This window comes from Triturus cristatus, chromosome 7, assembly GCF_964204655.1.
Source record: "Triturus cristatus chromosome 7, aTriCri1.1, whole genome shotgun sequence".
NCBI lineage: Eukaryota > Metazoa > Chordata > Amphibia > Caudata > Salamandridae > Triturus > Triturus cristatus.
The window spans coordinates 1742861472-1742874998 of NC_140590.1; the positions used below are offsets into that span (position 1 = coordinate 1742861472).

General features: G+C 41.6%; 1 protein-coding gene across 1 annotated transcript in view; it reads right to left on the bottom strand.

The window, feature by feature from the left end:
* Positions 1–7304: 7304 nt before the first annotated feature.
* Positions 7305–13527, bottom strand: part of LOC146812974 (C-type lectin domain family 2 member D11-like) — an 81679-nt gene continuing 75456 nt past the window's right edge. The window contains exons 4-5 of the mRNA XM_085614657.1: positions 11338–11456; positions 7305–7901 (exon numbers count right to left, since the gene is read on the bottom strand). Coding sequence (XP_085470783.1) covers positions 7796–7901; positions 11338–11456 — 225 coding nt within the window. The 3' untranslated portion in view covers positions 7305–7795. The remainder of the gene's footprint in view (positions 7902–11337; positions 11457–13527) is intronic.

Below are 13527 nucleotides of genomic sequence, written 5' to 3' on the forward strand. Positions count from 1 at the left end.
TCGTACAGCTGTACGAGTTGGCCGGAAAACACGCGTACGGCTTGTAGTTTTTCCGGCCGGATCACGTTCGATGCACTTCTGACCCGGATCGGAATCGGCCCCAAAGTATTAAAATGATAGAAGAAATCCAACAACTTGCCATGGTTAGATTTACTATAACTATCACAGAAAAGAACGTTCTTTTCTGATTAACTTAAAATCCAGGCTTCCAGCAGCCTCTCCTTTGGCACACTTAACCAAACTGCTCTGATGAGGTGTGAAGTGGCCTGCATAGATAAAAAGCACATCTGGTGGGAGGAGATCTGCAAGCTGCATAGGAAAAGCAGGAATGGGGCTGGGTAGCCAAACAGGTCTTCAAAGAGGGAATGACAGTTAGGACATGACAGAGGCTCACCCCCCACTTTCTGCATCCCCAGCCAGACAGGAGGCCCAGTAATTGAATTATCAGGGGGCTGGAAGGGGAGTGTTGGGGAAACATAACCATGCCAGTGGGCTGGCTTAGCCAGATCTTAACATCCAGGAGAGAGTTTCTCCATTTTGGATTTTAAAGGAATAGTGTTTTCTGGAACAAGAATATGCCACATTTTGGAGGAAGTGGTCAAACCTTAGGGTGGAACCCCACACCCCATTGGTCAGGGGTGGCCCTGCTTGTCACCCAAGAACACTGGATAAATATGGGAGAGCTGCCCAGCAACTCAGATCTCTACCTGCAGCTACAAAAAGAAACAAAGACTGTCCCACTGGAACCCTTGCCTGCACCAAGAGGACTGCACTCTGAATTACTGCACCTGCTGCACATTTTGGAAACTACAGCCCTGGTTCTGCCAGAGCCAGGATGAGGGCATCTGAGCTAGCAGGACTCCGTGATCTCGTGAAAATGGGACTGGGCCTGGATTTCAGAAGTAAAGCTACGTGTGACCCCCTTGAAGATAATTTTTAGGCGTGCTGGATTCTGTAAATATACCGTTGCCCCTATTTGTTGAAAAGGGGCAAAAAGTTGCCTTAATATCCATCTTCGCTCAACTGTGGCATGGGCGAAACCCGGCCTGGTAAAAAAGGTGACTCCATTGAATTCCCTCTTGACTGTTGATCGTAGAATGTCTGGCGTAAAAGAAAGTTGCCAAAATAAACTAGCATAGTACGAGGGTACTGTGCTGAGGATATAGGACGTTTGGAAGGTGTTATGGAAAGCAGTGAGCACGCTGTATCTCCTTGTCCCAGTCCAAGGAGTGTAACTCAGGAAATGCTCCTTTGAGGAGCGTGATCATATAGGCCCTGGGGTCGCTCCCTTCCACTCCTTCCGGAACCCCAAGGATGCGAAGATTGTTGCATCACAATCTATTTTCTTGTTCCTCGATCTTCAGCATTAAATCCTTGATTATGCCTTTGTGCTCGTCTCCCTGTACTTTTAGGGAGGAAACGTCTTTTTCGAGATTCTCTGTGCGCACTTCGACTGACGACATTCTGTCAGCTATTTCGGCCCTCGTTCTTTCCTTATAGCGCCTTGTAATTTTTGTGTAGCTTGGCGATTTTTTCGATTATCCAACTTAACCTCTTCTTGAAAGCTCTTAATTGAATGTAGGACTTCTACGAGGGTGGGATCTTCTTTGTTTCTGGAGTTTCCGGAGTTTCTACTCCCCGAATCGCCCTTAGCTAAAGGATTTCCGCCTGAACATACAGTAAAATCTGATGGGGTCACTAACTGAGAGGATGAGTAGTCCCACCTGAGCTCGGCATTGCTTCCTTGATCCATGGTCCCCTCACTCTTGCATCTGCTTTGCCTTTTTTTCTTCCCCATCGACTTCTCCTTTTGTGCAGCAGTTTTCCATGAAACATCAGAGTCCGTGCTACTGCCCCAGTCATGTCTCCCTCCATCACTGGATGTAGATATACCAGTCTCATACAACTCAGATTCATCCGTTACGGAATGGATTTTTTCTTTTTTGTCAGGTGTTTTTATCTGATGATCTGCTAGATTTGCTGGGTTCCCTTGTACCATGGCTTCATTATTCACAATCTCCTAATCAGTTAGCTCAGTTTCAGATGTTCCTATATCCAGGTTTGAAAGATCTGCTGGGGGGACATTCTCTGCTTGTTCACACTCTATATCTGTAGCTGTCTCTCCAGTTGCCCCAGAATTTTTGTTGCGGTGCGGAGGTTGTTGGGACTAAAGTTACTGGAGCCATCAGCGGAGAGGCTACGGGGTCTTGAAGCGCCTCTCTGGTGCCTTCAAGGCTTTTACCAGGATCAGTTAAGGTGATTTGACCCTCCAGTATGGCCCCCTCAGTGAACTGGCTCTGGCAGAACCAGGTTGTCTCAGTGGTAGGTGGCGGGTGGTGGGGGGGAATCCATGGTGGTTGGGGAAGGGGCAGGGAGGGGGAAGGGGTTGGCGCATTGAGGGATGACTTGAATCTTTTTGTTTTTTCTTGTCGGTGGGTATGTGCACTGAAGTAATTTTGCCGAATGCAATGAGTAAATTGCATATAGCAACAATTAATGTGTGTGGTCTAAACGACCCTAAGAAACGACGTAATATGGCTGCAGCACTCCGATTACTTAAAGCAGATATCTTATGCTTACAGGAAACACATATCGAAAGAACACTGATTAATCTTTTAGACTCGCTTGGTTTTACAGTGGTAGGGGCCACAACACAGAATGCCAGGACACGTGGGGTGGCAATATTATCAGCTAAACGATCGCTTCAATTTATACATACATCAGCTGATCAAAATGGGAGGTGGGTTATTACAGAATGCCAAAGGGAAAATGGAGATTCACTCACTGTATGCACAGTTTATGGTAGTATCGTAGATGACGCAGCAATCTTTGATTTTATGAATAACGAATTGTCTGAGTGGCCACTACCTATAATCATCTGCGGCAATTTCAATATAAATCTGCCCGCTAATATGAATATAACTTTGGATAAAGATTGGAGCTTTAGTTGGCGGAAACCTAAGGTCTTCAAAGCTTTGAGGACTTTATGTCGGGAACAGGCACTCACTGATATCTGGCACTCACAACACCCCACTGACTCTGGCCACACCTTCTATTCTTTTCCACATAACAAGCTTGTGAGATTAGATTTTATATTCGCATCTCACTCAATTTTTCACTCGTGCACATTAGAAAAGATCCCACGTATCGTAGCAGATCATAATCCCTTAGTGGTGGAAATAAGAGGGGTAACAGGGATCAATAGGGATATTGCTAGTTGGACTTTTGAACAATCTCTACTTCTAAATGAGGATTATTGTAAATATATGAGGCACTGGATACCTTCAGTTATCAATGAAAATTTTGGTAGCACAGGGATTTAAGTGGTCTGGGATGCACTAAAAGCAGCAATAAGAGGAGAGACATTGAGTTTTTCGCTTGCCGCAAATAGGAAAAAACGTCAACAGCTGGATAATCTGCAAACCCGATTGGCTATTGCAGAAGAAAATTTAATTACTGTTCTCAGGGACGGTGACGACCCTGTAGATGCACTTGCAAAAATAATGTCAGCCAAATCAGCGGTGATGGAACTAATAGACAAAAGGGCTGCAGACAGATTAATGATTTGGAGGAACAAAGCATATAAATGTAGCGAGCAGGTTGGACATCACCTCGTGATTAGGGCAAGACAAAAAGCCACAAGGAACATTATCACTGCAATTGAAGATTCCACACAAGCCATAATTTCAGAGCCAGAGTGTATTCTTAAAGAATTTCTTGCCTATTATCAAGATTTATATTATGAAACTACCAAGGATTATTCAAATGATATCACAATCTATTTTAACCAAAATCCAGCAGAGCAACTATCTCAAGATGACCAAGCTCAACTTGAAGAGCCTCCACAATGGCTTGATGCTCTACTTAGAATCAATAGCCTTCCTAATGGTAAAGTCACTGGCCTCGACAATATTCCTGCTGAATATTATAAAACATTCTCTACTGAATTAAAAGAGATCTTTCTACATATACTCATACATGTTTTTAAAGGCCGGAGACCACCTGAATCATGGTTGCAAGCAAAAATTATTGTTTTTTTGAAAAAGCACAAATCAGCTATAGATCCCACCCTATCACCCTTTGAAACGCGAACAGTAAAATCTACTCTAAAATACTAGCGGTTCGATTAGCAGGGGTAATACATAAAGTAATATCACCTAGACAACATGGATTTATCCCCGGACGTGGTTCGGTAGATCATATTAGGAGAACGATCTCACTTTTTGATGCAGCCCACATTTCTAGCGATCCAATAGCACTTATTTTACTCGACGCCGAGAAGGCCTTTCACAGGGTTTCCTGGCCATTTTTATGGGAGTCCTTGTCAAGAGTTGGGATAGGCCAGGGATTTATACAGGCATTCAAGATGCTATATTTCAACCCACCGCAAAATTATTTTTAAATGGTGCACTTACTGATACTTTCAGAATAACCAGAGGTACCCGCCAGGGATGCCCGAGCTCACCTCTTCCGTTCGCCCTATATATAGACCCCTTTTTACGAGCTCTGGAAGCCAATCGAAGGATTAGTCCTATTATCTCTCACGGCTGGGAAACAAAGGTAATGGCCTATGCCGACGATATAGCTTTGGTAACTTCTAATCCAGAAATGTATATGGCTGAGGTTGAAGCAGAGGCGGTTAGATAAAATTTTGTATCTTATTAGAGCCATCCCATTAAAATTAAGTGTTATTTGTTTGAAAAGGATCGAAGATCTGTTTTCTCGTTTTATTTGGGCTTATGAAAAATCCAGAAGAGCATATAAATATCTCTCCCTACCAAAGGAAAGGGGCGGGCTGGCTCTTCCAAATATAAGGCTGTACTATTGGGCAACCACTCTTTGGCATAACTTCACTCTTTTTTCTGATAAACCAATAGATAACCTTTTTGAAAATATACCCACACCTATTGAACTCATAATGGGCAAAGATGCATGGGGATGGATCTGGAGGTTTCTGAATGATTCCCATTATAAGAAGGTACGCTTCAAGACACTGGTTGCTGGTTACAAAACCATGAAAGTGGTCCGTAAAATGTTAGGACTGGGTCGTTTGAATTACTATACACCAATTTATAACAACTCTAATCTGCCCGAAATTTTTAAAGACTCAATAATCAAAAAGTGGCAAGACAAAGGCATGTCCAAACTCGGCGATTTTTATTCCCTTTCGGATATAGTATCATTTGATAACCTCAAGGAAAGATATGATTTAGATTGGAGGGATTTCTATAAGTATTTGCAAATACATGATTTCTTAAGCAAAATATGCGGTGGCCCATTAGGATTTACTAATAACTCTATTATAGATAATCTGAGAAAGAATCATCCATCTATCGGAGCCGTGTATAATTCTTTCAATGCTTTAATGCCGGATGACATGGGAGTGCGGGCCAGGAAGTGGAAAGAGGAAATTGATATTCCTGAAGACTTATTTTTCCACTCAACTGAACTAGCACAAAAACTGGTTATTCCGGCACGGCTCCAAGCTCAGTATTATAAAACCTGCTTTTCGCTCTACTACACTCTGAAAAAAATTGCGAAATGGGGGACAGGGAAAGGGACTCTATGCCCCGATGCCCTTTGTATCAGGCAGATCTCAATCACATGCTTGCCTCTTGCTATAAATTAAACATCCTAAAACTAGAGATCGCAAAATGTTTAACAGAGATGCTAAGCAGGATGTTAGTCTTTCGCCAGCCTTGATCTTTCGTGGGGTGGATCAGGTGATCCAAGGGAAGAGCAACTGGTTTTCATAGGTATGGCGGTATACCGACGCTCCCTTGCCCCAGTCTGGCTAGATCCATCCCCCCCAGGTTATCATCAATGGCTAACACTATTATTAGCAAACTATAACATTGAAAAAGCCATCTATGAAAAAAGAGGGCCGATGTCCTGCTCGAAAGGCTTAAAAATCTGGGAACCATTGACTAGATGGCTCGAGAGGTAGTGTGGGGCTCAAAGCGATCTCTGGCCCGGTGCTTCCGACATCAATTGTTTCTAAGTGTGTGCCCAACCCTGGGGTGGGAGGGGTGGGAGAGGGGGTAAAAGAATCATATAAAATTGTGCATGAGGAAATGTTGCGGACCTAATCTAATCTTTCTTTTACAAAAGAGTATTTGTTTAGCTGACACGTGTAACTTTGAAGTCGTTGAATTAATATATGTATGATTTTTCTTTCTACCGATGTACTTGTAAACTGCTGATAATCCAAGTGTTACTCGCAACATTGTAATCATGCACTAAATAAAAAAATATTTAAAAAACAAAAAAGGAAACTACAGCCCTAAGGACGTTGCCTTGATTTAAAAAGTGAAGCAATGGACTCCCTGAAAGCAACAGATTAAAGGAGCTCCACCTGCATCATCTCCAGCAAGACGAAACCATGTCACTACCTTCAGCTGGACTTTAAAGCATTTGGATAAGTGCATTGTGGGAGACCTAGTCCCAACATCCCAAGGAGCAGCTCAAAGCTTCTGGAACCTTGGATTGGTATTCTGGACACTTTGGAATCCCAAAAGGTCCTTCTGGAAGAAGATCCACAACTTTGGAGAAAATTTGAACATTTTTGGCAAACATTTCCATATGGTGACCGACCTGTCGATGAGAGTCAATCCTGCGACCTCGAACCGCGACCCGGCATGAGATTCAGGTTTACCCCTCTGAAGCTCCAGAGCTTTTCATCATTGACGAGACCTCCAGGAGTTGACCAAGACATTGCGCGCTGAGCTCAGCTGCGTTGTCGACTCGAAACCCGGCCTCAACGTCAAGAAAAAAACCTCCGAAAAAGTGAATACGTCAGATGGTAAAAACGTAACTGGGCCCTACCATTAAAAGTAACCAGCCTGCCCTCCATCGACGTCAACCTTAAACTTTGACTTTATGTCAGTCAAAAATTCATATCTCCGATACCCTAGATTGGAATTTTGTCATTTTGGTGTCATTTTAACCATAAAAATATTTTCTGTTGTTATAATTTGGTGTTGGATTCTTATTGTGTGTTGTGTCTTACTTACTTAATGTATTTGTGTTTTTTAAATGTTTACACACCTGTCTCTTAAGTTAAGCCTGCCTGCTTGCAGTCAGCAACCAAGGATTGAGCAAGGGAATGTTTTATTGAGACCTTGACTGGACCTTATGTTGTGATTGCGGCCTTATTACTAGTGGTAGGTGCCTACTTCCACATTCCAACAAGTAATACTAAAATTACTAAAGCATGGGACGAGATCTAAGATGCTCTCAGAGAACCAGATGACGCTCAGGATGACCAACCTTCACTGGTACATTAGATTGCCCTTCGCTTTGTAAATGATTCTCACAGGTTACTTTATTTCCCATAATTCATAATGTATGTAGGCCATGGAACTATGCAAAATTAAAATATCATAGAGCTACCGATGTCACAGTGCACATAAAAGACTAATGCCCCAAGTGATGGCTGCTCTTGGTTATGGTTAAGATTTGTTTATTTTTTCGCCTTTAGTTTGATATTGAATGACCAGAAAAGTTAAAATAGTATGAAATATGAAAGATAATATCAAATACTTCAGGTAAATGGGTGAATATGATTTCATAATAGGGATATAGAATATATAAGTACATGTCACATTTGCCTGGTTGCTATTGTGGGTTTATACAATTGTTTCACCTGATAGTAGTAACTGCTCAAAGAAATGTAAGTGTGTTGACCTTGTAAACAATGTTTACCAAAAAAAAAGAAACCCACTCTAAATAAGGCAGACTGGACAACCCACAAATTCAGGAGAAATTGTGCACCCACCAAACACTAAATAACCCCCTAATTGTTTTTCATGCAGATCCATTTCATGGTGTTGTGGTATTCTCCGCCTCTAACATCATTGTGGTTTAGGTAGGCTGCATGGCCTTCATTTTTAATGCGAAACCTGCAACGGAGAAGGAAAACATTTAGGACATTATTTCAATTGGATTTGATGGTGTGCTGATAAAGCCTATATACTCAATTCAGGAATATTTACAGTGGCCAAATACGTAAGACCCGTACTAACAGTAAGGACTTGTGCACTGTGATGTAAGACTCTTACTAACAAAAAGGACTTGTGCACAGTGATGTAAGGCACTTACTAACAATAAGAGACTTGTGCACTGTGATGTAAGATGCTTACTAGCAATAGGGACTTGTACACTGTGATGCAAGATGCTTACTAATAATTTGGACTTGTGCACTGTGATGTAAGACACTTACTAACAATAAGGACTTCTGCACTGTGATGTAAGGCACTTACTAACAATAAGGACTTCTGCACTGTGATGTAAGGCACTTACTAACAATAAAGACTAGTGCACTGTGATGTAAGACACTTACTAGCAATAAGGACTTGTGCACTGTTATGTAAGATGCTTACTAACAATAAGTACTAGTGCACTGTGATGTAAGACACTTACTAGCAATAAGGACTTGTGCACTGTGATGTAAGATGCTTACTAATAATACGGACTTGTGCACTGTGATGTAAGACACTAGCAATAAGGACTTGTGCACTGTAATGTAAAACACTTACTCACAATAAGGACTTGTGCACTGTGATGTAAGACACTTACTAGCAATAAGGACTTGTGCACTGTGATGTAAAACACTTACTAACAATAAGGACTTGTGCACTGTGATGTAAAACACTTACTAATAATAAGGACGTGTGCACTGTGATGTAAAACACACTAACAATAAGGACTTGTGCACTGTGATGTAAAACACTTACTAACAATAAGGACTTGTGAACTGTGATGTAAAACGCTTATTAATGATAAGGACTTGAGCACTGTGATGTAAGACGCTTACTAATAATAAGGACTTGTGCACTGTGATGTAAGATGCTTACTAACAATAAGGACTTGTGCACTGTGATGTCTGATGCTTACTAACAATACGAACTTGTGCACTGTGATGTAAAACACTTACCAACAATAAGGACTTTTGACTGTGATGTAAAACTCTTACTAACAATACGGACATGTGCACTGTGATGTAAAATACTTACCAACAATAAGGACTTGTGTACTGTGATGTAAAACACTTACTAACAATGAGGACTTGTGCACTGTGATGTAAAACACTTACTAACAATAAGGACTTGTACACTGTGATGTAAAACACTTACTAACGATAAGGACTTTGGCACTGTGATGTAAGACGCTTACTAATAATAAGGACTTGTGCACTGTGATGTAAAACGCTTACTAACAATACAGACTTGTGCACTGTGATGTAAAACACTTACTAACAATAAGGACTTGTGCACTGTGATGTAAAACACTTACTAACAATCTTACTAACAATAAGGACTTGTGCACTGTGATGTAAAACACTTACTAACAATAAGGACTTGTGCACTGTGATGTAAGATGCTTACTAACAATAAGGACTTGTGCACTGTGATGTAAAACACTTACTAATAATGACTTATGCACTGTGATGTAAAACACTTACTAACAATAAGGACTTGTGCACTGTGATGTAAGACTCTTACTAACAATAAGGACTTGTGCACTGTGATGTAAAACACTTACTAACAATAAGGACTTGTGCACTGTGATGTAAGATGCTTACTAATAATAAGGACTTGTGCACTGTGATGTAAGATGGTTACTAACAATAAGGACTTGTACACTGTGATGTAAGACACTTACTAACAATAAGGACTTGTGCACTGTGATGTAAGACACTTACTAACAATAAGGATCCGTGCACTGCAATGGAGCTAATTCTGTTGTACAGCACTGACCGCTTAGTCAGTAGAATGCCTCAATGACAATAAATGGAACAGGGAGGAGTAATAGGAGACTAACAGAGATTACAATATGTAGTTGACATATCACCTGTTGTCTGAGGCAGATCAGGCTATAATTGCTCGAGATATTATTGAGGCCAAACTAATTCTTAAAATTCCCTGTTTGCAGCATCGTTAACTGTGAGTTGCAGAATATGTAGCAGACGCAGCTGTTACTAATTGACCTAGCACTGCAAATATGTATCCAATTCTCCAGAAACTCTGCTGGATTCCAATGACCACACAGAATTTAATAGCCCCACAACTGTTCATAAATTACTTTCTGATAATGGTCCTGACTATCTCAGACAATGGTGTGTGCTTCCTCAGCCAGCAGAGATCTGAGATCTGACACAAAAAATGGGGCCTTAAAAAAGGGAAATTCCTGAAAGTTGCACTTTGTAGAATTCTCCACCAGAGTCCCTTGTGTTTTTTAATCAGCTCCTTTCATTTAGAAAGGATTTAAAACACGTTTGCTTTAGGTTGGTATACTCCAGCAGCTACCTTTTAAAGGATTTCGTTTTACTGTACCAACAGAAGCACGCAGTTGTCCTTATGTGCTTGTGGCACTCTATACATTTTGGGATTAATTGAGTGAGTGAAGGGGCTTTCCATACCATTAGCTAGACCTACTGTCACCCGGGGTAAGAGCAGGGGGAGGGGGTGTGTGTTGGCCGCCGGAAGATCTCGGTTGTGGGTGATGGTGGTAGTTGACAGACACGACTTGCTCACCTCATCTCTGCCACCCCCAAAAACAGTGCCTCCCGGGGCAGACCGCCACCCCCCCCGTCCCACCAGCTAAACCACTGGATGGCTGCACTGGTGCTCAACGTTGACCGACTGGTTTGGAGTTATGATTGGTGTACTAGTACTACAAAGATGGATAAAGTCAGTTCTTAATTTGAACAGTTGGTTGTAGTTGGGGAGAGTAAATACTACACAATGGGGAACACGGAGGAAGAGAAAAAATGAAAAAACATGACTAAGAGAGGGAGTAGGAGCCTGTAAGCATGGGATAAAGAGGAAGGGAGTGTCTGTAGATGGATTAAAGAGGCATGGTGTAATATCATTACTCCTCCCCTTTTCTACTGCCACATAGGATTGGAGCCATGTTAGGAGGATTTATTTGTACGTCATCTAAGGAACACGTTCTATGGTTTGGAGACAGAATCTCGCAGGTAAGGACTGTAGCAGGGAAGGCGAATGAGGAAGTAATGAAGAATAAGCAGCCTTGGTATTCGGTGCGGTGACCTTCCATTCAGCTGACCGTGGCCTTCTGAGAGAAATCTTTGGGCCCCATTACTTATTCTTTTACAAATTAAGCACATGGGATTTTGAAACTCGTCATTTTGCCATGTAAGCAGTGGCTCAAAAGCACATGGACAGCACATGGACTCTTCGCTTGTCAATGTTACTTGCCCATCAAAAACACAGTGCATCAATTAGTGTGTACTCCCAAATGCAGCGAGTGTTGCATAAAAATGCAGACTTATCAGAGACTTACTTATAAGAGACTTACTTATGAGATACTTACTTATCAGAGATTTGCCAAGCGCTGAGATTTCTACCGTCGACCCATGCCCAAGGTTTACCAGGATCTCTCTGCAGGCCAATCCAGTGATCATCAGCCCCTTTCCTACACATCAAGAAGTTCTTCAAAGGAAACAGAAAAAGAAGCACATGCTGGAATTAATCAATAACATCTCTCAAAAATATTTAGTAGATTTTTCTGATCACAGATCCTGGTGAATTAAAAGTCCAATTTTCAGACAATATGACCTATAACAGGAAAACAAAGTGTCCATCTTAAATATGGGTCTCTTGTAAATGAGGAACGTTAATGTCTGGTCAACTTTGGAGGCTATCACTAGGTGGCAGCTTTACTGTTGCCTGTCTTTTCAGAAAACCTAATAAAACTGAAATAAAACAAGTTCAGAAGTCACCCCTGGGGCGTCTCATCAGGAGCTGCCCATGTCTATAACTCAGCGTAGAAATGACACATAGATGCACTTACTGGTCGTGGTGGCATGGAGGGGTTTTTCATATGATGGACAAGGACAAACTTAAGAGTCGAACCTGATTGTTCTTGAACCAGCAGTTTTTATAATGGCAGGACGATATATTTTTACTAATTTTCTCCAGACTCTACTCACCGTAAAATGTGCATGCAAAACACAGCAGTAAGGGCAAAATCACATGATTACTGTCGGAAAAGCGCAGCGGTCAGAAATCAGAGCTAAATTATAATTATCACATCAAATTAACATTTTCCAACTCCTTTCCTTATCTCAAAACATTTTCATAACTATCCTGTCATGATTCCTTCAATAATGATTGCTATTAACCAAAAGCAGCAGAAATACTGGTGTAAATAATTTCCTGCATCCACAATTATGTAATCAGTAGGTCTGGTTGCCCTCCAGTAAAGATGATGTTCTTAGAGTAAAACAATTTCCAATTTTATTTGTTCCAACATTCCCAGCAACAGGTTTCTTTTCCTAATTCTATTACAGGACTGGAGGCTTCGGATTATGCTTCTCTTTCTTTTATTTGCTACTCACAGCAGCCAATGAAAATCGTTTTGTATGCAAATAAAACTACATTTCCCATGATGCTCGTCCATACATCACATCCTGTACAGCCCTATAAGAGTTACTGTATCCTATTTCTGCTCCTCTTTCTTTGCTGCTAACGCAGCAAGTTAAGTGCTCAAGAACTATAATTTGATAATGTATTTATCTACTATTGAACGTTGATTGTTAATTGTTGAGATTGTCATTGTTGTGCTTATGATTGCACGTAGATCAAGCTACGTTTCAATTTGTTGTATTGCATTTGTATGCGCAAGTCTCGCTGTTGGTTGTGACCCCCCCCCCCCCCCTTTTTTTTAAGGCTGCGCGTTCATCGCGCTGTTTTTGCCGAGTTATCTTCCATATCAGCGCTTGCATCGCGCTTTGATTAGTTGGCCTCCGGGGGTTTGAAAGGCTCCCTCTAGGAGCGGTTGTTGCAGTTGTGGCGCGCTACCGCTGGGATCAGTGAATACATTAACACGATTAATCCTTGGTAATGGTTAGATCACGCGTAACGCGATAATTTTCAGTTTCATTTCTCTCACGCTCGTGCTCCAGCTTGTTAGCCCGCTACTGGCCAGCGCTGGCAGCGTGTTCGGATTTCCGGCTTCGGGATCTTGGGGAGAGTCTTGCACGCTATAGCTATGACTCGCGCTTGGTGGGCGGCCGCTTGAGCTTCGATGCATGCCCTCTACGGTGCACATGTACCACGCTGTCGTCGGCAACTAATTTCCTTGCTTACAGCCGCAATTGTTAGTCATATAAAGATATTTGGGTAGTGAATCCTCTCAAACTAAAATATCCCCCTCTGGGCATGTTTCTATAGTTCTTTACTTATTTGATAACGGCCAACTTTAATCTGTTGACAGCAATTATCGTCCAATCTAGGTTTCTAAACCTATCTACCTATCTGTGTTTCTACGACGAGACAGCCCTGGATTTTAAAGGTACAGTATCTACTCCAGAGGGAGTTTCATTTAGTATTAATGTCGGTACTACAATTTGTCAAGAACTGTTACATATTGTGCTTTCCAGCTACTGCAAATTATGTGGGATCCTTACCTTAAGTCTTACGAAGGATGTTCACCATGATTAGTGATCACATGACATACGTTTTAAACCTGTGTCTGAGATTTATAACCAGGAGGTTAAAG